At 39.1% G+C, this 26,574-nt stretch overlaps 5 protein-coding genes across 7 annotated transcripts; 2 read left to right on the top strand and 3 right to left on the bottom strand.

The window, feature by feature from the left end:
* Nucleotides 1-2,301: 2,301 nt before the first annotated feature.
* On the bottom strand, nt 2,302-4,174 carry LOC117925655 (DELLA protein SLR1-like). Its single transcript, XM_034844720.1, has one exon. The coding sequence runs from the start codon at nt 3,962-3,964 to the stop codon at nt 2,366-2,368; it is 1,599 nt and encodes a 532-aa protein (XP_034700611.1). The 5' UTR covers nt 3,965-4,174; the 3' UTR covers nt 2,302-2,365.
* A 2,422-nt stretch (nt 4,175-6,596) lies between these two features.
* LOC117925502 lies at nt 6,597-8,283 on the bottom strand. The gene has a single exon (XM_034844522.1). It carries the CDS (start codon nt 8,184-8,186, stop codon nt 6,999-7,001), a length of 1,188 nt encoding a protein of 395 aa, XP_034700413.1. The 5' UTR covers nt 8,187-8,283; the 3' UTR covers nt 6,597-6,998.
* Nucleotides 8,284-10,274: 1,991 nt separating this feature from the next.
* On the top strand, nt 10,275-12,410 carry LOC117924796 (pentatricopeptide repeat-containing protein At2g29760, chloroplastic-like). The gene has a single exon (XM_034843508.1). The coding sequence runs from the start codon at nt 10,275-10,277 to the stop codon at nt 12,408-12,410; it is 2,136 nt and encodes a 711-aa protein (XP_034699399.1).
* A 237-nt stretch (nt 12,411-12,647) lies between these two features.
* LOC117925176 (GDP-fucose transporter 1) lies at nt 12,648-15,759 on the bottom strand. Of its 3 annotated transcripts, none has more exons than XM_034844091.1 (2): nt 14,242-15,758; nt 12,648-13,002 (listed from the first exon to the last, which is right to left on the bottom strand). In XM_034844091.1, exons 1-2 carry the CDS (start codon nt 15,269-15,271, stop codon nt 12,992-12,994), a joined length of 1,041 nt encoding a protein of 346 aa, XP_034699982.1. In that variant the 5' UTR covers nt 15,272-15,758; the 3' UTR covers nt 12,648-12,991. The 3 variants fall into 3 exon arrangements, with proteins under 3 accessions (XP_034699982.1, XP_034699981.1, XP_034699983.1); XM_034844090.1 differs by lacking the exon at nt 12,648-13,002 and adding an exon at nt 13,009-13,172 and having other exon boundaries at nt 14,242-15,759; XM_034844092.1 differs by lacking the exon at nt 12,648-13,002 and adding an exon at nt 13,179-13,329.
* A 733-nt stretch (nt 15,760-16,492) lies between these two features.
* On the top strand, nt 16,493-19,279 carry LOC117924667 (pentatricopeptide repeat-containing protein At1g31430). The gene has a single exon (XM_034843368.1). The coding sequence runs from the start codon at nt 16,493-16,495 to the stop codon at nt 18,479-18,481; it is 1,989 nt and encodes a 662-aa protein (XP_034699259.1). The 3' UTR covers nt 18,482-19,279.
* Nucleotides 19,280-26,574: the final 7,295 nt, after the last annotated feature.

Here is a 26,574-nt window from a genome sequence, read left to right as displayed (position 1 = left end):
CATACAAAATTACCTGACTCGGATACACCTACTTATAAGTCTTATACTAGCCAAAACCTATATAGGACTTTAAATACTCGACGTAGCACCTCGTGTTCTTTAATGAACACTTTCAACCATGTGTTGAAACTAGTGGATCAAACATTGTTTTTTTGTTGAAGAATTCTTTCAAGATTTCTCTTGAAAGCTTGAGAGATGGAGAATTTAGGTTATAGGGATGACTATATTCTTGTGTGTAAAATCATATATCTATGAAACCTAATAAATAATTTTGAAGAACAATTTTAAATTTAGTTTTACAAAAATACCCTTAAAAATATGAAGAATGGATTTAGAATATGTGAAATAGACTTAACCATGTGAACATAGAAGACTAGCATTTGACTGTTGGGGGATGTTCGAGTACTAGGGAGGGTGTTTGCTTGTCCTATAGGTCAGGATGTTCAATTGTCCTATAGGTCAACGCTTGAACACCTTTCAAAATGTTTGAACATTTTATCTCTTTTTTGAGTTCATAACTTCATTTTTTGTACTTTCTTCAAAATATACGTCTTATAATTATATTATTCAAATTCTAATTGCTTCAAATATGCATATAATTCATAGAAGAATCAATTTTAAAGTAGCTTGAAATTGAATGATACCAATCAAATATTTGGAAGGAAAATATTTCGAACTCAATGCATAAATAAAATAATTTTTTAATCTAAACTGATAAATCAACACAAGACTTGGAAGCACATTGCACCTTTTAATGTCCTGATCAATACGAAGGTTCACACAGTAGAAAAATAAATATCGATATGACTGGAGAAGATGAGTGGCATTGAATTAATGGAGAGGAAAGACTTCCGATAAATAGTGAATAGTGAGGGCGCTTTAGTTGAAGAGGAGTCTCAATCAGTACCAAAACTAAGAGAGTGAGAGGAAGGGTGATATCAATGTCGACACGTGGGAGAAAATTGACACGTGAAGGTGCTGGGTTGCAGGGCATGTGTGGTCCCTGGCCATCATGCAAGTGTGGGTACTGGGTGTGCCCAAACACCTCACTACGTCCTCTCTTCCTTCCCCCCACCCCTTAACTCCTTCACGTGATTCACTCAATAAACCTCCCACATATTCCCCACCCTCACCTTTTTCCTAACCACACTCCCACACTGTATACATAATTTTTAATCTTGCGTTGTACCCACCACCAGTTAAAGTGAATATATGAAGAATCTTCTTTTATTTTCTCTGTGTTTGGTAAACTTTAATTTTTTTTTTTGGGTTGTGATGAATGTGCGTCGTCGACATGGCAAGTGGTTACATTGAGAGGATAACCAAAATGCAAAGATGAAACCTAAAAACTGTAAGTCAGCCAGCGAGCCAGCTGAAAAGGGAGGACAGGTGAGGGTCAGGCACAGTTTGCAGAGGTGGACAGACCCCTCATGTGACCATACTTTCACTCCCTTCATTATTACGCTCTTGGGTCCCGTTTGCTTAATGCCCCCCTTTCATTTTCTTCCATACATGTCACATTTCATTTCATGCATAGAACTATCTCAGAGTGTATGAAAGAATCATTTACTTTGAGAAAAATAAAATAAAATTAATACCATAAATGATGATTCATCACCCTTTGTTATGAAATCGAGTCCAAGGGTATACACTTATGTATATTCAGTGTATGCAGGCCAGGTGAGAGAAAAGGTGAAAGAGCGGGTGTGGTGGGCAAAAGTTGTTTTGCCTTAAATGGGGTACCATTTGAAATGTGATTGTTCTTCTAATAGAAGGGTTGGGCAGGCGACACGGCAATTATTGCAAGGCTAAAAGGGTTAAATTGAATGGGACTTGGTCCAGTACCCACCATTGCAAAGGCCGGGAAATGGGGTGGAAGGCTTCCTACTGTTTTTGGTAAATGCTCACTTTACATTGTAGCATTGAATTTGAAATAGGCCAACTTGGGTGGCTAAGTAGTGGGCAGTCGGTCACAGGCAGCAATCCAAAGCTGCATTAGAGTGATGCTGCGAAATAATTAGCTCTACCTCTCAAAGCAATTCCTCATTTAGCATTTTGTAATAGCCTTGCATCAAATGGTTGCTTCTGCATTGGAATTTGCTTTTTGGATTCGGCTGGAATGCCTAATCTCCGCTTCATTTTCATTTTAATAAGGGTCATCTGAGATCATGGATCCATCCAAAGTTTGGCTTCTTTTTTTTTTTTTCAAATGAGAAATTAATAAGAATTGGTATGGATTATAATTGAAATAGAGAAAGCTAGTATGGGTAGTTCCTTTGACTGTGGAGAGGAGGAAGGGGATGTTTATGAAATAATTGATTTCATTCAAGGAATAGACTATGCAACCAAAATCCAATTACAAGTTTTAGAGGAGATTATTATGATTTATAACTGTGTCTAGGAGGGGTTGCCAAGCCGAAGCCGCTATGAGAGGGCGGCTGTGCCAGCCTAGCGTCAAACACCCGTCATGCTCCTCAACACAGTACCCCTCAGCCGAGAACAGCGTCAGCAGCATACTGGCTTGTTTGAACGCATTGGATCCCAGGTTCAACGGCCTGAACCCTGCTGCTCCAAGCCGATTCCTCCACTTAGCCAACGGCTCGTGCCTTTCCACTCGAGCCGACCCTTCGCAACACAACACGTTGCATATCTCTTTCTGGATGTAAATCTCGGCTACGGCTTTCTCCGGCTGGAGAGAGCAAGCCTCTAGGGAATCGAACATTGTGGAGTAGTAGTACAGGGCCTCGGTGAACCGATCCAAGAACTCTGATTGGTTATGATTCGCTTCCTGTTCAACCACTGTCACGATTTTCGGGTTCAAGCTTCGGATCCACCCAAGCACCGTTTCTATGGCAGACACCCGGGTTGGACCGGATCCGAGAAGCCGGTGAAGCTGCATGATTGAGTTTATAGCTACGGCTTCCTTTGGGCTCACCTGTAGCATCCACGGCTTCACATCTTCCAGCCGCGAAGCTGCCACACCACGAAAAGCGAAGCGGACGTTGACGGACCGGGCTAACTCCGCGAGCCGGAGACCGATTTCTCGGAGCGAGTCGCGGCCGTCAGGCGATGGGGGGCCAATGCCTGTCAATCGGAGTAAAGGAGGCCCACCGGGACGCAGGGCCAGGGCTTGAATAAGAGCCGGCCATTGTAAGCCGTGCATTAGGTTGAAGTCAACGACGTGGACGCAATCGTGGCCGTCGAAAGCTTCTAAGATGGCTTGATTAGCCGTGAAGTGAGCGAATTTCAGGTACGGACAAGCCTCGTAGAAGTGATGATATAAAATCTCGTTCTCGTTAGACCAGCCAGTGGCGCAGGGGGCCTGCGGTGTGAATACACGGCGGTTGAGTGCGTCAATGAAGTAGCGAGCGACTTTCCCGATGCCGCAGCCAGTGTTTACACGAGTCAGCAAAGCCTGCATCTCTTCAATTAGCGATCCAGCCATGGGTAGATCGCCACGTTGGACTGACTCAGCACACGTCATCATCATGTGCACCAATCTGATACCGGAATCTTCTTCCATCGCTGTAACCACCGTCAACTGATGAGTGAGTTCTTGCTGCTGCTGCTGCGGTGTATGATGTTCCACCCACGAATTGTTGCAAACCGTCTGATTTATGGCGGGGCTCACCACGCTGTCAATATAAGTGAGATCAGAAAAATCCGATAGATCAGAAGGTATTGACACGGGCGGATTGAACTCGAAGAGCATCGAGTCCACCCAGGAGGCGATATCGGAGGGGTTGCAGTGAAGAACATCGGAGGCCAGCTGTGAGATCTCCGACGGAGCGTTGACCATCACCGTCTCCAGTCGCTCCAGACGCTGGGCGACTTGATGGAGCTCCGTAGAGCGGACCTTGTAGCCGGCGCCGGCGAGAAGTCCATCGATCTCAGAGGGTTTGGCGGCAGAAGAGGGGGAGCTGGTGGTGCTGCCGGTAGAGATGGCAGAGTCGTAAGGCCCCATATGGGAGTGATGCTGCGTGGGGGGATGGGTTTTCCAATTCAAATCAGATACCAAGTATTTGCTTTATGGATTGTGGGAATCATACCTGATTCTAGAGAGAGAGAGAGAGAGAGAGTGAGTAGACTTGGGGAGTGAGAAGTGATAGGCGAAGGAGAGGGGAAAATGGGTTCCTTCCGTAGAGAGAAAGAGAGAGGGAGTGTGTGATTGGTAAAGGGGAAAGCCAGTATTGATTTTGAGAATGAGAGAGAAAGGACGTAGGGCCCTGAGATGACATGGATCATGTATGACTCATGAGTCATGACCATCAAACTCTACCCATCCATTGTCAAAAACTTGTTTGCAATCACATCCCTACTTTTTCCCCTTATTTCTTTCTCACCCCTCTCTAACTTTTCTCATCCATTCTTTTCTGGCTGAAACCAACAGAATCTTATGAAAAACCATGTACCCAAATTTTACAAGAATGGGACTGCACACCTTCCTCCACACTTAAACATCAATTCAATAGCAAGACTTCTCCTTGGCATGTAGGGTGTTTAATTGAATTCATGGAATGCCACACCTTACATCTTATGATCTCAACTACTCCTTACCAACCAATTGAGCTCTTCCATCTAATTCTGGTGAGTGCCACAAAAATTTACCCAAGATTAGTTATTTTTATTTTTACTCTTTCAAATCAAATGAGGAGGATTTTCGTAAGTTGGAGAGCTAGCTGAAAATAGGAAAAGTGAAAGGGGGTTATACCAAATATGAAAATGGGGCATGAATGTAAATGGATTTTAAATCTTAAACCGAAAACGACGTTTAACAACATTGAATGACTCAAATTGATTTAAGATTAAAATAATAATAATAATAATAATAATAAAATGATTGAAATGAATTGATTTGTTTAATAAATCAACTTGTTATTTCCTCTTTCACAGTAGTGCCTATCTTACTTGTTCGCCAAGGGCTCGTTTGGATATCCCATCCATATACAACCCAATCATAAACAAAATTCGGGAAATGGGCATTGAAGGCCATCCGATCTTTTGACGGAGGGGTTGTGATCTGTGAGAAAAAGACCCATTGATTTGGAGGGCCCACTCGGAGGGATTCATCTCCATCGCCAACTTGGTGATGCAGATGCCGTACGATTTATGAAACCTAACCAGCGCAAACTGAATGCACATTGTGACTTGTAAGTTCCTTGATGGGGAGTGGTTCCATGGAAAGGGCGAATATTCGGCACAGAGACATGTGTCGGTCGGTTACAGCAACACGTGTTTGTGAATTTAATATTGGGTTCGACATCAGATGAAGCAACCTTAGATTAAAGTATATGTGTTTAGCATCATTGAGACAGTGAAGGGTTTTCTTTTTTTATGATGATATTTGCAAGTTGGGTTGATTAAATTAATGGGGCACCATGTCTCTCACCACTTCCCATATACCCAAGACTCAAGGGCAATGCAAGGAAGACTCAGAGCGCATCCATTTAATAGTCCAATGAGTCAATTTTCAGACACAGGTCTCCTTATAAATCTAATGGTCTTATTCACTATTGTCTCCCCATCTCGGTATATAAATATCAGGTTTCTTTGTCAATGGGTGAGCTCATTAATTCAAGTGCACCTATCATGACACTGCCTGCATTCTAAGGAATTAAAGCTCGATCACAGGCCTGCATTTTCTGTTAAAATAAGACTACGTCTGTTATTTGGGGCATTAGCATAAGATTAAGAGTGGAATGAGATAGATGGTTTATGTAATCAAGGCTCATCCCATGATTGAGGAAGCCAAAGAAGTTAAAAGTAAGGGCAATTATTGAGGTAGAGGTAGGGGCCAGTGGAGTGGTAAAGGTAATTTATGGAGAATGGGATGGGAGTGAGGGAGGGACCATGGAGAATTTGAAGATGAGAATGAAAGGCCAGGAGGGGGAAAATTTTACCAGGATGGAAGAAAAATAGATCGATGAGGAAAAGAATGTGTTTCCTAAAACGGACGGTGTGGAAGGTGGTCCAGTGGGATGATGATACAGGATATGGGACCATCACAGAGCCCAAAAAGCTCGAATTCAATGGTGAACGGTGAGATATGTGTTCCTATGGAGAGGACCCTAGGGGGGCGATGTGGGAATCAAATGCCTAATATAAATTTGTGGGGGGAGTGGAGGGAGTTGGGACCAGCATTCCCTTAGAGAACATGTTGTGTTTGGGACAGACACCTCTATTGTGTGTCCATTCCGTTCTTTTAGCTGACACCATCACGTTATTGCACCTGTGAGAAAAGAGCGAGATAGGCCTTGTCTCTGTCAGTTTAGTTTTACAAGATACTATTTACTAAATATGTGGAGATTTCATGCTTATAATATCTCCAGACGAGGATCCGTGAAAGACCTTACAGGACATTGGTTCAAAGGTCTGCGACGTTTCGGGTTTTACGTGCTTTTTTTGGGCTTTGCGTATCTTCTTATCGCCTTTTTTTTTTTTTTGTTTGTTCATCTCTAGCCTTAATAAGATAAATGTATTCAAAAGCACAGCTAATGTCCTCCTGTAATGGAGCTACCACCCTGCCTTGCTTTTCTCTCTAGTATTGGGCCGTCGAGATCATACTCGGAGGCCACAGCTAATCTCTCATCATTAAGTAGGACAGATAACATCACTCATTAGATGGATTCATAATCATCACAAAATACAAATCGAGATGACAGAAAATATTATTACTCCTACCATAATAAACAAAATTCAGTGAAATACCGTATCACCTTTTATAACACTTGAGTTAGAAGCGTCCACGTTTTATGAATTTGAACAAGGCACCTTCCTCACGTTTTCCTCCCTTAGTTATGGGCCTATGCATTGTGGAATGAAACCACCCTCATGTCCCCTGTGTAAGCCCATATTCCTGGAGAGCCCATAAATGGATATTCCTAATGTGTTGGGCTAAAGTCCAACCCATACGACCTTTTCAGCCCACACTTTTCAGATATAGCATTTTCCACACTACCTTGTAAGAATCAAGTTGTAGAGATGCCAATTAATCAGAGTCAGACCAAGGTGAGCCCAGAGGAGAAGGTGATTCCGGCCATGTTCGAACCCTTCATATCGAAATCAGGGAGGGGGAGCAACGTCCAATCATCCCTTCCTATATCATAAGACAGCCAAATTATGTGCCATAAGCCTCGGTAATTAGACATCAGTAGGGCCCTGATTGTCCCGTTCCTTTCCTCTACACACCCCATTATCACTCCATACGCTCTCTTTATTTGCTCCATTGTAGCCCCTGGGAGCTTTGAAATACGCTCCCACCGTCTTCCATTCGGGCTCAACCCCCACATTTCTATCTCCTTCAACACCCTCTCCCTTGTATTACCATCATCCACGTCATCTGATCTGACAATCATCATGTATCCATCACCGTACACTTGTAACCGATTGATCCCATTCCCCCAACTAAATCCAACGGCCACTTGCCGCTGCTCAATTGCTCCTCCACTAAACCTTGGCCTTAGAACCACTGGTGTGTTGTTGCTTTGGGATCCGATGGCTAGCACCACGCTTTCATTCGTTCCATTAACCACACTTAAGAAAATCAAGGGACCCGCTCCTTCAAAGACACGCGGCAAATCCCCATGGTTTTCTTGTGCTTCCAGGCTTTGCCACTTGTCATCATCCGAGTTGTATTCGAACATGATCGGACGGTTCTCCACCAACTCAGCAAAGAAAAACCGGAAAGAGTCCGAACCAGGCGGCCCAGCCACTAATTTCATGCCGGACCGCCGCCACGAAGAAGTACCACGTGGGCCCAATGGGCTTGGAGGGATTTTCTTAACGGTCCTTTTCAAAAGGTTTACCGAAAGGAGTTCCTTGCGAGTGTTGGACACAAACAAGAAAAAATTCCCCGATGCAGCCAGAAAATAGAGATCTTCAGTTGCATGAATCACCGGCATCAATAATCCGGCAATCGGAATCTTGAACCAGTGATCAGACTGATCGGTGAAGCCGTGAAGAACCGAGTCACGACGCCATCCCTTGCTGTAAATGAAAAGCCAATTGGCGGATAAGAACTGAGTGTTGCAGTCACGAACAAAGTCTTTGTCAGATACAATGGAGGCAATGGACTTGTTGATTGATCTTAGACGGACGATATCCGGCAGAGCGAGGCGGAGGAATATGCTCTGAAGAAGCTCTGATGGAAGGCAGGAGAAGCCGACAGTGGGCCGGTGATTGTCCATGTCACAGCAGAGTTGGATTGTAGAACAATCAAGTTTGTCCCACTTATATAGTTGCAGTTCAGTTGGCGGTTTGTGAAGTATTTGGATAAATAATGGATTGTGATTACAGTTTTTTTAAAAACAATGATAGACAAGACAAATACATGTACTCAGAAAATAAATGTTCCGATGAAGCATCCAATGTGGATGGGTCGTCATGGTCGGGAGAAATGGACAACGTAGAAGGTATGTGAGTGGATTTCGATGGAGGGTTGACATATTTGATTGATTCCTAGTGCATATAAAATGCGGAAATATCAGAAAATGGATGAATACATAGACAGCGTTACAAATAATTAAGTTAAAGCAGGCGAGAAGTTGTATATAAAAGTAAACATTATGTTTGTTGTGTGGTGAGGGCAAGGGGCATGCGCGACTACGCGACTAGGTCAAGCTGATGCTGATTCCGGGAGGGGTGGGTCATGGCATTGGCTACGTAATGTAGTGGTTTGATGTTATTTTCAATTCTGTCATTTCAGAGTCGGTCAGGGGTAGAGCAAAATGAAAATCGCTGTTAAACTAAGCTCTCTTATTATTGATGTTATGATAAGATGAGGTGTTGATCAATTATTTTGCTTTGAATAAGAGACGCCTCCTTTCACCTCAACCACCTTCACTCACAAAAATAAAAATATGAAGGCACCTAAGAATCATTTTCTCGCTAATCTTTTGTCATCCTTTCTTCTTTTCTAAAATGAGATCATTAATACCATGGTTTTTATTAAATATAAAATAATTTCTTAATTTAAAAAATAATTTTTATTGCAAATATTTTTTTAAAAAATAATATTTTCTTATTTCCATATGAAGAAAATTTCAAGTTAAAAGTTTCAGAAAGCTGAGACTCACAGTATAATGATAAGCAATGTTTTAAAAACCGGACCGGACCGGCCGGTCCGATCGGTCGAACCGTCGACCGGTGACCTTTCCGGTTCGGTCCAGTCCAACGAACCGTTTTATGATCAGACCGGTATTGAACCGGTCAAACCGCCGGTTGAACCGCCAAACCGGTCAAACCGTCCGGTTTTTTACGAACCGGCCAAGCTTTTTTTTCCTATTCTACAAATATTTGTTACTATTAAGAGGCCCATTAACGAGCCCAATTCCTTGCCCAATACTTTCAAAACTCAACTAATTATAACCCATATTTGATTCAAGCCACCAGGCCCAATCCAACAAAATTATAACTTAAAATCTCTCTTGGGCCATGCCCCCAAGCCCAATTCGCTGGCTTGCTTGGCTTGAATAGCATGCTGCAAGGTCTCTATTTATAGAGCACTTGAAGCACAAGGAATTGATTTGCTTCCGATGTGGGACTAGGAATAGTACTAAGGCCTTTTTGAGGGCTGGAAGCATGAGGGCTAGACTTTTGCAATGTTGTAATATATATATTCCTATTTCAAATTTTTATAATATAAAATCTTTAAAGAAATGTAAATATTTAAATTCCTATTTATTTTTATAATAATAATTATAAAAAAATAATATAAACTAATTAATAGAATAATTTTAAAACAATAAAATACAAAAAAGAAAGATAAAATTAAATATTATAAAATTTTTCATCTTAAATATATCTTCATTCTTAAATATTACATATTTCTATTTAATAAAATTTAAAATATTAAACTTTATCATTTAATTTAATATACCAAACATTATTAAAACTTATAATTTTATATATTTTTAATTTTTATAATTATTTTTAATTTTATATAATATATAAATTATATATTTATTACATCACCGGTTCAACCGGTTCGACCGCCGGTCCGACCAGTGAACCGTGAACCGGTAATTTTTCCGGTTCGATGACCGGTCCGGTTCTGAAAACATTGATGATAAGATATTTAGTCACCGGCACTCTGCGTCGCCAAAAAATGAAGAGGCTCGACCCCCTGAGAAATTTCTAGATTTAAATTTTAGTGCATTCATTCTTTGTTCCATGTCCATTCATTCGTCCTAAAATTTCAAAGAATTTGATCGAAGCAAAGCAAACTGTTGACATTTAAAAGCTATTGTGAGGGGAAAAACAGGAACAAGGCGGAGATGGCTACTCCTTTATCCCTCCACCACCCTAGACCACCCTTACTCACGGAAAATCCTCTTCCTTTGAGGAACGCTGCAACCACCGCTAACAACAACAATATTAACAGCCAAATTCAACTACACCCATGTCTGCTATCACTGGAAAAATGCACCACCATGTCCCAGCTCAAGCAAATCCATGCCCAAATGCTCAGGACTTGCCTCTTCGTCGATCCCTTCTCTGCCAGTAAAATCGTCGCCTTCTGTGCCCTCCACGACTCTGGAAGCCTCCCTTACGCCCGTCTCGTCTTCAACCAAATCCCCAATCCCACTACCTTCACCTGTAATTCCATAATCCGGGGTTACACCAACAAGAATTTGCCCCGCCAAGCTATTCTTTTCTATCAACTAATGATGCTCCAGGGGTTGGACCCCGACAGGTTCACATTCCCTTCTTTGTTTAAATCATGTGGGGTTTTGTGTGAAGGAAAACAGCTGCAATGTCACTCTACAAAATTGGGGTTCGCGTCTGACGCTTATATTCAAAACACATTGATGAACATGTACTCGAATTGTGGATGTTTGGTTTCAGCCCAAAAAGTGTTTGATAAAATGGTTAACAAAAGTGTGGTTTCTTGGGCAACCATGATTGGGGCTTATGCGCAATGGGATCTGCCCCATGAAGCCATCAAGCTGTTCAGGAGAATGGAAATTGCGAGTGTGAAGCCGAATGAGATTACTTTGGTGAATGTGTTAACAGCATGTGCGAGATCAAGAGATTTAGAAACGGCCAAGCAGGTGCACAAGTATATTGATGAGACTGGAATCGGGTTCCACACGGTCCTAACCGCTGCTCTCATGGATGTTTATTGCAAGTGTGGCTGCTACCCACTTGCCCGGGATTTATTCAATAAGATGCCTGAAAAGAACTTGTTTTGTTGGAACATCATGATTAATGGACATGTTGAGGATGGTGATTATGAGGAGGCTTTGTCACTCTTCAATGAGATGCAACTCAGCGGTGTTAAAGGGGATAAGGTGACCATGGCAAGCTTATTGATCGCTTGCACTCATCTGGGTGCTCTTGAGCTTGGCAAGTGGTTGCATGTTTATATTGAGAAGGAGAAAATTGAGGTGGATGTTGCCTTGGGAACGGCACTTGTGGACATGTATGCAAAATGTGGAAGTATAGAAAGTGCAATAAGAGTCTTCCAAGAGATGCCCGAAAAAGATGTTATGACTTGGACAGCCTTGATTGTTGGTCTTGCGATGTGCGGACAAGGGTTGAAAGCTTTGGAACTTTTCCATGAGATGCAGATGAGTGAGGTGAAACCAGATGCAATCACCTTCGTTGGGGTTTTGGCTGCTTGCAGTCATGCAGGATTGGTGAATGAAGGAATTGCATATTTTAATTCCATGCCTAATAAATATGGCATTCAGCCTAGCATTGAGCATTATGGTTGTATGGTTGACATGCTAGGGCGGGCTGGTCGCATAGCTGAAGCAGAGGATTTGATACAGAACATGCCAATGGCGCCAGATTATTTTGTTTTGGGAGGCCTTCTTAGCGCCTGCAGAATTCATGGCAATCTCGAGGTGGCAGAAAGAGCAGCCCAACAACTTATAGAACTAGACCCGAAAAATGGAGGAACCTATGTGCTTTTATCAAACATATACAGCTCAATGAAGAACTGGGAAGCAGCTAAAAAAATGAGGGAACTCATGGTAGAAAGAAACATTAAGAAGCCCCCAGGTTGCAGTGTGATAGAGGTTGGTGGTGTTGTGCATGAGTTCGTCAAGGGTGATGTCTCGCATCCACAATCCTCAGAAATTTATGAAACCTTGGATGACATGATGCGCAGGTTAAAGTCAGCTGGTTATGTTCCTGATAAATCAGAAGTGTTATTTGACATGGATGAAAAGGAAAAGGAGAATGAGCTTAGCCTCCATAGTGAGAAGCTAGCAATTGCATTCGGGCTCTTAAGTACAACACCTGGAACACCAATTCGAGTTGTGAAAAACCTTCGTGTGTGTAGTGATTGCCACTCTGCAATGAAGTTCATCTCCGAAGTGTACAATAGGGAGATTATTGTACGAGATAGAAACCGGTTTCATCATTTCACGAAGGGATCTTGTTCGTGCAGGGACTTCTGGTGATGTAAGCACCCCACCCTGTACAGTGAAAAGTTTTTTGAGTTTTTGCCCATATTGTGATGGGAGGTTTCAGAATATTTGTGCATGCGTATTGAATTATCCTGATTCAAGTTTCTTTACTTGATTCAACTCGCTTTCTATATAACTCCACCAATGTCTTAAAAAAATTGGATTAATTGAAGAGGCTTTAAGCCAGGGAAACAAAGGAATTGGGAAAAACTGACCAAGGAGCAAAAGACAAGATCCAAGGTGTTGATTTTGCAGATGTATTATGGAGGCTGTTTAGAATGTTACCCATTTCATTTGTATGATTACCCTCATCTTCAATTCCTAAATCTACTTCAGCCCTCTACCGAGCCTCGTCTAAAAGTTCCTTGCAAAAGCAGCCGCTGAAGTTTTGGGTTTCCAAGAATAAGGACTCCCACCACAAGGCTTCATATTATTGTCCTGAAATTAGCCATCAAGCAGCAAACTATACAGCCCATTTTGGCCCATCACCACACCTGGCTTAATCTCAGAAAGCAGAGGAATTCACTAGACAGCCTGTTCATAAATGCCATACTTTTTTGTTCGAAATTTCTACTTCATTTTACATCTGGCCATAAAAAAAAAAAAAAAAAAAATGAGATTGACTCAGCACACAGCATTGTCTAATTGAAAGATTTGCTGTTTTCTCTTTCATCCTCACAGACTAAGCAAATGAGTCCAAAAACTCAGCCAGCATCAAGAGTTGCTGCAGTTAAAACTTTGCACACTTTGATGTACCTGACATTTTGAGAGGCATGGATTCAAAGAAAGTTAAAACAGAATATGCTTGATAAATTGAAACCTTCCATAATAGTTAAAAGGGTCATCCAACATCAAATGAAAATCAAATCCTTTCTGCATGGGGCCATGTAAATCCATCCACATTATGGTGTCACTGCAACAAAATGATAGTTTCACGACAGATAAATGCAACCGGAAAAAGGCAAATGGCATAAAATCATAGTGTACCTATACATAATTTAATAAGACTTGGTTTAAGTACATTGTGATCATGAAGGGAACTAGTAGACAAAAATCATAAAGATTTAAGAATGACAATGAAGCAGGGGAAATGTATTTGGGTGGAAAGCAAAATCATATACATGGAGTTATATTTTACATTGGATGGAAATAATTTATGACAGATATCAAGAAATCTGCAAAGATAAGTTGCTAAACAGAGATAGCACTCTGAGTATATGGGTGCTATCATTTCAACTAAGGCACTAACAACATGAAGAGAATAGAAGTTAAGGATTCTATGGTGTCCTAACAAGTAATTTATCAAATCATAATGAGGAAAAATTGTCAAAGCACATTGCGCCACTAATGAAGCAGGAGATACGCTCAATTTCAGAACTCAACTATGTATAGATTCATCAGAGGAAAGAAAACAACATGAATAGATATATTTTATTATCAGTATTGGAATTCAGAATTTATTAAGCACATTACACTATCAAATACTGTCCCATAGTCTTAATCCTAGATTCCGGCCACCTGCGATCATATTCCTCAATTTTAGTGAAGCTGTAGCCAAGCATACAAACTGAAAAGAACAACCACAACTACTACTTTAAAGCAATGTGAAACAACACCAGTGAATAGGTAAAAAAGAACCAAAGCCCAACCAAACCAACTCATAGAATCAATACTCTCCAAAAGATAATATCTGAGGAAGATCTAATACAGGGATGAAATTTTCTAAAATTGCTAATGCTAGAAATAAAACTTCATACAAATAAACTTGCCTCTTCATTAATGACAATATAGATACGAAATAAATGTCATACTGCAGCAAGTTTACCCGATATTCCTTTTGCTTGATTCTCATCATCAAAATCACCATCATTCTCACCGTCAGTTTGTTTAGACACAGCGGGATCACGCTGTGAAGGAGCACTGCCAGCTCCAGTAACTGACTGCTGATAAAGAACACCCCCCACAATTGTGAGGAGGAGGCAAACCAACCCAAATGGACTAGCATGCTTATCCCAAATCAACACATTGATCGCAACTGTAAGAAACTTATTAACCACACCAGTCACTGTAAATGCTGTGGCAGAGATTGCCTTCCTAGCTGCAAACCCGAAGAAGCTTATAAGCAATCCAAACACACAAGACAATGAAACTGCAAAAAGTGCACTGGAATCCATCCAGTTCCCAGAAGCCGATCTCATAGCAGCAAACACATCAGCATACTCTCCTGTAAGAACCCAGAACACCGGTGCCATCATCAAAGACAGCAAATTGTTGTAAAACACAAAACCCCAAGTGTTCAAACCAAGATTTGTGACCATATGCTTGATATAGACCATCTCCGATGTAATTGTCACCAAATATGCAAATGCCCATGAATACGCGGTTAAAGTAAAAGCTGAATCCGTGGCTACATACCCAACAGCACCACCCAAAATGATCAATAGCGACATGAAAGTTAACTTTGACGGACATGGCTGTTTCCTAAATGTCGTATCTGCTATGGCAACCAGAAGGGGCGTCAAAGACCGAAATACAATAAAAGTATCAACATTGGCATGGCGAAGCAAATTTGTGTTCGTAAAGATCGCAAGGTAGAAAACAAGTGCAGCCGGTAAGAATTTCTTTGCGATCTCCAATGTGAACGGATCATGATGCAAAAACCCCAATTTTCCCAAAACCCAAACACCTAACGCTGAAGTTAGATACTGTAATGCAGTCAGAAGGCCAGGATAGTTGAATTGAGTAATGGCAATCTTGTTTATCACAGCAAGCAAGCTTGAACACAGCGCGTAACCCACTACGAGACTGCTCGTGGCATAGTACTGCTTCGACGAATCAAATCTAGTCGAAGACATCGTTTTCTAGGTGTTTTTTTTTTCAAATTCAATGCTAAATTGAGTGGACACTCACCAATCAAAGAACTTTATGGAGAGCATTGACAAATGCAGCGAAATAGAAAGGAAACGAAGCATCAAAACCAGTCATTGCAAAAACTAAAACGTGGGTCCTCAAGATTCTGTTGATCCACTTAATTTGGCTAGATTTATCAGAAATGGAAACAAATTACTGATACAATAGAAATTATAGCGACGGATTCAAAACCCTAGAAGAAATGGATAGACCGATCAATGGGATGCAGAGAAGTTTGGGATCTTAAAGAAAATACAAAGAGATTGGGATTGGAAGAGACCTTTGGCAGAGTGAGAGATGAAAACAGCTTCACAGGTGAAATGGGCTTGGATTATGAGAGTCAGAGACGATATGCATTTTGGAATGGATGCTGTGGATTTGAAGCGTGAGGAAGACGATTTTCCCAGCGAGATCTGCGTGGCCAAAAGTCCACAAGGTTGTCGGTTTGAAGATGGGTGGTTTAGAACGACGTCGTTTCATGGGGACACAGGGACCCTGACACGCAAATAATTCAAGTGGGTCCAGTAATTCGACGGAAGAGTTTTGTTGGGACACTGCTTCGATAAAAGTTGGGGTGATGGACGGTTCTGATCATTTGGTCTAGAAGGCGACCAAGTCCTGAATAGCAGCGGAAAATTGAAAATTCCTGTATAATTCTTTGACCACTCCTTCTATCATGATAATCTAATATCTTTTATTAAAATAATCCATATATGTCCTTATATTTCATGATATTAGGATTCCATAAAAATTCTATTAATTAGAATTAAGTATAAATTAAATTAAATTAAATTTTAAATATAAACAAAATTCTAAATAAATATTAAAATTAGAATTTTATTCTTTATATTTTTAAAAGTCAAAGTCAACTTGAGTAATTTAAAAATAATTTGAATTCTATATACTTAAATAATTTCCCAAAGCTCATTTTTGAAGTGAAAATGACACGTACCCATCCTCTAGAATACGTGTAGAGAGCAAGTCCCTCACGTTGTTGGAATCACATGTGCTTGTTTTTTTTTTTTTTAAATAATTTAATTTTAGACTTTAAATTATTTACTTTTCTATTTTTTTTTCATAACTTAATATAAATTTGGCATAAATTACCATATATATCATAATCGATGACTGAGAGGGGCCATAGGCTTGAGGATTTGTCTACCCACATGCTCTCCCAAACTAAATTTCAGTTATTCAAGTTCACTTCCCTCCATTTCCTCTCAAAGCCACTCCACTTATCTACCTCCTCACACATCACCAAGAAATCATGCATATTCCTTCTCAAGAACTGCAAATCCATGCAACACCTCAAACAAATCCAAACCCAGATCCTCCGAACTGGATTCCACCAAAGCGGCGACACCCTCAACAAGTTCATGGTCTGCTGCACAGACCCATCGATTGGAAATTTGCACTACGCGGAGAGAATCTTCAATTACATTGATATCCCAGATTTGTTTATATACAATCTCGTGATTAAAGCATTTACGAAGAATGGTAGTTTCAGGAAAGCTGTTTTGCTCTTTAGACAATTGAGAGAGGAGGGGTTGTCTCCTGATAATTTTACGTACCCGTTTGTTTTTAAGGCTATTGGATGTTTAGGGGAGGTTCGGGAGGGTGAAAAGGTTTATGGGTTTGTGGTGAAGAGTGGACTTGAGTTTGATACTTACGTTTGTAACTCCCTCATGGACATGTATGCCGAAGTGGGTAGGGTTCAGAATTTGAGGCAGGTGTTTGAGGAAATGCCTCAGAGAGATGTGGTTTCTTGGAATGTTTTGATTTCTGGGTATGTGAAGTGTAGGAGATATGAGGATGCGGTTGATGCTTTTCGGCGTATGCAACAGCAGAGTAGTTTGAGGCCTAATGAAGCTACTGTTGTGAGCACTCTTTCAGCTTGTATAGCGTTGAAAATGTTGGAACTTGGGAAGGAAATTCATCGTTATGTTAGAGAGCAACTTGGATTCACTATTAAAATAGGGAATGCATTGGTAGACATGTACTGTAAGTGTGGGCATTTGAGTATTGCCCGACAAATTTTCAATGACATGCCAATCAAAACTGTGATTTGTTGGACTAGTATGGTGTCTGGATATGTAAATTGTGGTCAGCTGGATGAAGCCAGAGAACTCTTCGAGAGAAGTCCAGTCAGGGATGTTGTTCTTTGGACGGCTATGATTAATGGGTATGTGCAGTTTCACCGTTTTGATGAGGCAGTGGCCCTCTTTCGAGAGATGCAAATCAAAAGGGTCAGTCCTGATCGGTTCACGTTGGTTGCTCTTCTCACTGGTTGTGCTCAGTTGGGAACTCTGGAGCAAGGGAAATGGATCCATGGATACATAGATGAAAATAAAATTATGATAGATGCAGTTGTTGGTACAGCTCTCATTGAAATGTATGCAAAATGTGGGTTCATAGAGAAATCACTGGAGATTTTCAAAGGTTTAAAAGAAAAGGATACAGCTTCATGGACCTCAATCATTTGTGGGCTGGCTATGAATGGCAAGACAAGCAAAGCACTTGAGTTATTCTCAGAAATGGAACAAACTGGTGTTAAACCTGATGATATCACCTTCATCGGTGTTTTAAGTGCTTGTAGTCATGGAGGATTGGTGGAGGAAGGTCGGAAACATTTTAGATCCATGACCGCAGTTTATCGAATCGAGCCTAAGTTAGAACACTATGGGTGCCTGATTGACCTCCTCGGTCGTGCTGGGCAGTTAGATGAAGCAGAGGAGTTGATAGAGAAGAGTCCAAATGTAAACAATGAGGTTATAGTTCCACTTTATGGTGCTTTGCTTAGTGCTTGCAGAACCCACGGCAACGTTGAGATGGGTGAAAGAGTGGCTAAACGGCTTGTGGGTATTGAATCAGGTGATTCCAGTGTTCATACCCTTCTTGCCAATATCTATGCTTCTGCAGACAGGTGGGAAGATGTAACGAAGGTGAGAAGAAAAATGAAAGATTTGGGCGTAAAGAAGGTACCTGGGTGTAGTTCAGTTGAGGTTAATGGCATTGTCCATGAATTTCTGGTTGGAGATGCATCTCACCCAGAAATGAGGGAGATTTATTCTATGCTGGATATTATAGCTAAGCCGTTGTTGGGTTTAGATGAAAATGAAATGGAGGAAGAAACCCCAGTTCCTGTACTTTTGTGATGAATGGAGCTCTTTTCTGCGAATTTTTCCAGCTCAAATCGGAAGATGTGGAAGATCTGCAATTTTTCTCAACATCACACATTGCTTTTGCTATTGAATAAGTGAGTAGAAAACTAAGAGTTTCTCAGCAGTGGATCCAGCTATCTAAGAAAATTTTCTTGCGACGAGGAGAGGCCGTAAAAGGATTTTTTGCTTGATTTTGTGGCGTTTAGGGTGCTTGTTTGAAGATGTTGAAGATTTTGAGAAGAGTAAGACATTCTTCAGCTAGTCCCAACGCCTCAGCCTGATTTTTGGAACATTCCAAAGGTTTGGGCGCTACTTTGTGACCAACCCACACAATCTGTAGAAGTGGCTCACAGAAACGGAACAAAATATTTTGATTCCAATGCTGAAGCTTCAAGGAATTGTTTGTGCCTAAAAAGATAAGGTTATGATCATCTGCAGATAAAACCATGAATGAAGCTAGCAGGCTGGAGGTATATATTGAAGAGGACCCTGAGACGCAGCATGGAAGAGTCACAATATTAACCAGGGTAGAATTACCAAAGACGAGGGGTGGCTGGTACTCCTGGCTGTCTGCATTTGATGTGAGGTCCAAGAATGAGGAAGGGTAGAATTACTCAAGGCATTTGAGCTGTGGCTAAAACACTCTTTAAGGCACTCGGCCTTTGCATTTTGTATTTATGATCATATCTTGGTAACATATATAAAAAATCACTGAATGCCCTTAAGTGGGATTTTTTGGGTCCCATTAGGCATTATAACATATACTAATCGTCAAACTGCTCCTTGGCTATACTTCATACTTTACTCATATAAGGAATACTACCAGCAGGCAAACATTCTCCTCCAAGAAAACATACACTATGAGAACTATTAATATGATAACAACATTATTCTAAAATATAAGCAGTAAAGCTATTGTTTATTTCCTCCACTACCGAATTGAAAAAACAAAGCTCTAAACATTATGTCACTGGTCACATAAGGATTGCAACCTTATCTCGTTACCAATGTAACATATCTTCTAAAAGGACTCTCTAGAAAACTAGACCCACCATTATAATGTGATTTCCATGCATCAGCATCCAGGCTCAATAATACATGGCGTTGGATCCTGTGATGGTCACCTACAAAATTTGGGGTAAAAGCACACCATGACTGGGGTTTAATTTGGAGAAGCCTTTGAAGTCATAACCACCATCATCTTATCAACACTTTCCATGGATGCGGCCGGGGCATAGTCATAATCCCCATCGTCATCATCTCCATCTCTTTCTGTACGCGCAGCTGGGGCGTAATCGTATCCATCATCGCCATCATCATCTCCATCTGTATGCGTCTTCCACCATGAGCCAATGACCTTTTTGGAAATGGGAAACATTTTCTATATGGAGTTCTGGAACAAAGAAAGAAGAAGAGCAGAATTGGAGGTGGGTTTCCTTTGAAAGGGCTAGGACTTTGTGGAGGTTGGGGTATTTGGGTTGAATTAGAAAGGAATTCGAAGACGGTGATTATATAGAAGGTAGAGAAGGCGCTGGCGTAAGGTATACACGTGGTGATCTGTGGAGTGATGCATGAAGGTTGTGCATGGCCCAATGCCACTGAAACGTGGTGCCACGTGATTCCGCCACCTAGGATACCAAATGATAAGTCAGCAGACATGTAGGAAAAACCGCAAGTGACAACAACACCTTGGGTCAATGGAAAATGAGAGGCTTTTTGCCAGGTGGAGCGACAGCTAAATCTGGAAAGCTAGTGAATGCCTTTTGAAGTGGGTTCTACTTCTCCATAGGCCATAGACCATTCCGCTAAATTTCAGCCCAGGAATCTCTAAATAGTATTCATCATGTGAGTGATGATATGACAGGGCATAAGTGGTTCCAACAAAGGGCGCCCTTGTGGAGTCCAACTTTCCAAGGTATGGTCACTTTCGTTTTTTTCCTTCAATGTGGTATTTGGACTCCTGGGGTTGCTCATGAGGCAACCAGCAGGAGACGCTTGGCGAAAGGTCAACTTGGTTTTAAGTCTGGCTTAAAAGCTGGCTTCTGAAACTAACTACTGTAATTGGCTTAGTTAGCCAATTACACCTAAGTACTGACCAAAAATTTGAAGAAATATAACAGTAGAATACATTCATTTGTATTAGTATATATTGTGAAAACCCAAGAAAGTAAGAGTAGGACCTACCATTATGTTTCTCGGTTTACCTAATACATGTTGCTGATCGTGATGGGTAAATTGCGACAGACTGAAAATGGGGACTAGTAACATGACTTAATTTATATTCAATTGTGGAGAAACTTTTTCTAATTCTAGCTATAGCCCATTATTAATTGGAAATCCTTACTTAGATCTAAGACAACCTTACTTGTCACAGAGCTATACAACTTGCAAATTTTTTCAGTGCTCGTATAGGTTAGAAATGAAGATGAAACAAAAAGAAAGAGGAAAGAATTAAGAAGAAGTTGAAGAAGATAATGCTCAAGATGAGATAATTGCATGATCAACAATGACCCAAAAAGTTCAACTTGTTTTCAATCTTATAAATTTACAAGAATAAAGAAGACCGGAAAAGGAATGAAAGAATGATGTATGCTTGCTTTAATTAACTCAGAGGTGATGTGCATGAACATAATTAATCCAATCTTCGTACAATTCATGCAGACCAAAACCTCGTACTATGAATGAATACTGTGATGATACCATACAGACAACAAAACTCCGAAATCATTCATTGTTAATCAGTGTTTTAAGAAGACTTTTTCTTTAATTAATCAACAACCATTTGATTTTCTAGAGTTTCCTCTATCATGGGCCGGTGTAGTCCTATTATATTGCATCCATCATCATACATTCATGCTGTTCGGATTAATGGAGCCCAATCATTATCATGAATGCATCATCAGGGGATGCAATGATGGCATCTTACTATTACAATTATGATGATGATGATTAAAGTATTATTAGCTATCCCCATCACAAATTTTCATGTTTATCAGGCTCAGGTCACCACATCCACCCAGAAGCATATTTGTTTAGTACAAAAGGCATTCTATGATCATAATATTAATATTGATCATTACTTAATTTATCATCACACTACACCTCATTAGCAGCAGTCTTGTTGGAATATATATCATCCACCAACGAAGAGCTGCCCATCGACTAAATTACAAACTCCCGAGCTAGAGTTTTAATGAGCTACCGATTCTCCCTTCACGCAGCTGGGGCGAAATCATAACCGCCATCACCATCGTCGTCGTCTCCGTCGCCTTCTCTGGGTGCAGTGAGGGCATAGTAGCAGCCTCCATTGTCATTTGTACGGTAAACATGCCCATACTTATCGTGGTGTCCACGAACATGACCATCGTGCATCATGGACTGTAAGTCGATCGCCATTGAAATACTGGACATTTTCACCAGCGGTTAATGGGCGGATCAAAGTTGAAGAAGAGGCGACAATTGAGAGGAAATATTCAGAAAGGAGCTTGGTTGTTGGGAAACTGAGTGCTCCTAGGATGAACTTATAGGGAGAAAAAGTTGTAGGGTTTGGTGCAAGTGCGATAGAGACGAAAGAAAATAAAGGCGGAACCTGCAGGCTTGGTCCAAGGTGCAGGTTGGCTCGTGGAGAGGTGTGTCATAGTGCTCGAGAAGTGTGTAGGCACGCGAAAATACGTGCCATGGGAGGCCTAGTTGGCACCTCTTGGAACACAATTGCATGGCTAACAGTTGGAATTTGTGGACAAGCTAGCTTTTTCATGTGGGGTGTGTGTGTGCATTGATATGCTGATAGAAAGCTACTTCCGATATTTATTCTGATGCAGTGTAAAGGCAATGGAAAAGTATTTCAGAAAGGGGAACTAAGGATATGTACAAAAAAACCATCACGAGATTCGAGTAATATAAATATCGAACCGACGCTCTATATATTCCATTACATCTCTAATCACCTACTGGACCAATACTAACACTGGTAGTATATTCCTAGCAATTGAAGGTGGAAAGAACATCAATTGTAACATGCCATCCCTCTTAATTTGCTAGATCAGAAACCCACCTCTATGATGAAGTCAAAATTGACACTGCAAATGTGTAGACTGAGTCCAATTGGAGCCCCCATGTTAGGGATGCAACTTGGTGGGTCCAAACGATGGCCAAATGATCAGGCCCGAGTTAGGAAGATTGAATATGTTAGATTCAGATTTAGGTTAGAAAATTTTTAATTTAAAATATTAAAGATTAATACAGGTTGAAAGTGTAAGCAATCCATCAAAGCTCAAAGTCAAAGATTGTGATTTATTATATTATTATTTTTTAGTTATATTATTCATTATTGTATTTAAAATATTAAAATAATAAAGAAAAAACTTTATGATTTCTTAATTCCTTTTGAGGTGGAACAATATTGCTCTTAGGTTTGAAGATGGATCACCCAAATGATGGATTTTAGAACGGTTTGTGAGGTATGATGTCAAATACCATAAAAGGTTTGACATATCCTCATTGAATATCAATTGATTTTCAAATGAGATAATCAAAGTCTGATCTTAAATATTCAATTAATAAATATATCATTTTTGTTTAATAGTTAAAGTATCTTTGAATAATGAAAATTAAGTTTGGAGTTATCATATATGTTAAATTAATAACTATGATATATTTTATCACTTTTAAGACATATATGGATTTAACACTTATTTTATTAATATACTTTATATTTTATTATTTGAAAATAATTATTTTATTTATTGGAAACCCCATTTTAGGCCATTATTGTTTTTTAAATATGTGGGAAAACGTGAACTATGGTTGTAAATTAATGACTTGTATTTTGCTATGTATAGTAATTATGCTAATTTAGGAGAGTTTGTTTGTAACAGTCAAAATTCCTAGAATTAGGTTAATTTAGTTAGTTTCCTATTTTGTTAGAGTATCCCATAAATCATAGGATTTTATATAGTTAGGATTTTTCTTTATAAAGCTAACACCAAATATAGTTTTATGAGATATATGAAAATGAAATTATTCCACAATTCTGCTCTCTCAATTTTCGTCAAAATAACACATAAGAACCATAATAACCCTTTCTGCCCTTTGACTTAGAGTGGGATTTGGTGTCGATCGGATATATTGATGGACAAATTTAGTATGAATTAGTCTTCTAACTCATTTATCCAAATTGGATTAAATTGAAAGACAAGTTTAGTATGAACTCATCCATCTTGTCCAAGTTGTAACCTTGCCCATACACTTGTGAGCCAACCCAATATTTCCAACCCAACCCAAGTCATAACCCTACCTACCCACATAATTGTGAGCCGCCTAGTTTGAACTAGCCTTGACATCCTTCGTACATCTGGCTTTCAATAGAAAAATAAGGGATGGTCTTCTACTTTCTAGAAGGGAAATTATTATCCGAATTATGGAATTCTACTACTTGATCCTTATCTGAAATTTATGGTACTGTTATGAGGGTAAGGATGATGAGTCATATATTATGTGGGGTTTATACGAGTTTGGGTTCAAAATGATCAATTTTTTTTTCATGCTTCATCATTTAAATTTTCTTAAAATTTGTTTGACGCACCCTTTTGAAAATATCATTTTGGTACGTATTTAAAAACCACATTTTTAAACTATTGTTTCAATACACATTTTCAAATTGTGTCTTGAAATTGTGGTTTTTGATTTATATAGAAATGGTATTTTCAAAATATAGTTTTAAACTAATTTTAAAAAATACATTATTTTGAACAATGATTTCAACATATGTCCAAAATTTATATTTTATTTGCCTAAATACCCAAAATTCTTACAAATGACTTAATAAAATGTTGAATACTATTTCATTGGTTGACTTGGTTAGATGACGAAACTACTAGTAAATGATGACATAAGTTTTCCTATACATTATATGTTAGGGTTTGGAGTTTAATTTCTCAATTTGGCTTTATTCTTTGTTTGTTTTTCTTTTCTTTTTTTCTTTTTTTGCTTTTTTTGCTTTCTTGATTAATTATTCAAAAATTATGATAAAGAGCTTTTACAATCTATATTAACCCAAACTGCATTAATTTGAAAATCCATCTTTTAAGAGAATGTGTTTTTTCATTTATTAGATTTTTGACAAATTTACAACATTTTTTTTTACCATGTAAGAGACCACTTGACACAATACAAATTGTATTCTTAAAAGTCAATTTTGTTTGGAGGATTTTCAATTTCATTGAAATTTTCAATAGTAAAATTCAATTTTGATAAAGGATGTGAGTTTTTAATAGAGGTTTTTTCATGGAGGATGGATGAGAAATTAGAATTGAAGAAGGAAACGACCAAAAATGACTGCAAGATCAAGTTGTCTCCTTTGAACTTTTTCATTGAATTGAAGAGATAACTTTGTTTTGGGTATGTCCATGCATTTGATATGATTTCTTCTTCTCATATACTTTGTCATTTAAAAAATGAAGTCAACACCTTAATCATTGGAATCTAATTTGTATTTATATTTGAAAACTTAACAATACAATTTTCTGATTCATATGATTATGTAGGGTCTTGCAATAGCTTTTCGTATTTTGTCTCTTACTTGATGTACATATACATGCAAATAAAATATACAATCAAGAAGTCTTTTGAATACCTCCCTACATGTATAGAGTATTATAACCTCCTGCTTGAATGAGCCACTATCCCCCATCAAGTTGCTCTCTTTAACTTCCTAGAAATAATGACCAACAAAACCGTATTATAGAACTCTATGAGCCTACTCGATTCTCCTACCCTTGTCGTGATAAACCCATGTCATGAAAAAAATGTAAACCTCCAATGATGTTATCACCATCAACATCTTGAATGGACTTTCATGCCACCTTCGGCTTGGTCATCAAACCTATCACAATTTGACTTATTTTCACTTTTGTTGTCACCCATGACTAGCCTCTATGCCAAATTGATATCAACAACATTTTCTTAAGGCCACATTGAAGATGATGCTTACATGACTCAACATTCAAGTTTCATTGATGATCAACATTCTCATCATATTTGTAAATTCAAAAATGCAATTTACAATCTCCCTTAAGTTCCCTAATCTTAATATAATGAATTCCATAGGTTTTTCATCTCTCAAGGTTTGTAAATCCTAAATCTACGGCCTCCCTCTCTCTTCATCTACCATCATGGCATGTTGATCATTTTTTTTGTTAATGTACTTTGCTGATATGATTGTCGCCATTAATTCAACTCTATCAGTTCAGCAATTTATCACATCACCAGTTGGCCATTTTCTCTTAAGGATCTAGGTCCACTCCACTATTTCCTTGGTGTTGAAGCCATTCAACAAGGAAATATATTTGTAATCTCTTCATCAAAGCCAATATGAAATATGTAAAGGAAGTTTCTAAATCACTCTCTTCAATAGAATCTTTTCGATTAAGTGATGGATTCTTTGTATCAATGCTTCTCTCTACCATCAAGTAGAGTTGTCCAATGGGTCATGTTAGGCTAGTAAGACCCAATGTTTAGTGGGTCATTATGGGCTAACTTATCGGACTAGCATGACCTACTTAAAAATCGTGTTTGGTCGAGCTGACTCATGCAAATAAAATATGCGGTCCAACATAACCCATAAGTTTGCGGGTTAATCTTGTTGTGTCATACTTAGTGCCCATGGCTCATAGGCCACTTACTTTATTAAAATTTTTAATTTAATTTTTTAAGTTATTTTATCTTAATTTTTTTTCATTATTAAATGAAATTTCTTATTATTACTTTAAACCACTTCTAATAATTATAATTTTTATTTTTTATACACTTTTAATAATTACACTTTTTATTTTTTATGTTTATATTTATAGAGTTTGTAATTGTAAAATTTGTAGAAATGTTAATTTTTTGTTTTTAAAAATTGTAAAAAAAAAAATTACACTTGAATTTGTTTTTTTTTTAAATCAAAATAACAATAAATTTAAAATAATGGAATATAAAAGGAAATGAAATATAAAAAAAAATATTTTATTTAATATTTCAACAAATTACATGAAAAAATATGAAGAAGAAAAGGTGAAAACTATATAGTTGTTGAGAGGGTATCA

This window comes from Vitis riparia, chromosome 11 (genome assembly GCF_004353265.1).
Source record: "Vitis riparia cultivar Riparia Gloire de Montpellier isolate 1030 chromosome 11, EGFV_Vit.rip_1.0, whole genome shotgun sequence".
In the NCBI taxonomy this organism is placed as follows: domain Eukaryota; kingdom Viridiplantae; phylum Streptophyta; class Magnoliopsida; order Vitales; family Vitaceae; genus Vitis; species Vitis riparia.
Note: the sequence above shows the minus strand (reverse complement) of the source record. Positions and strands in the feature narration are given on the sequence as shown.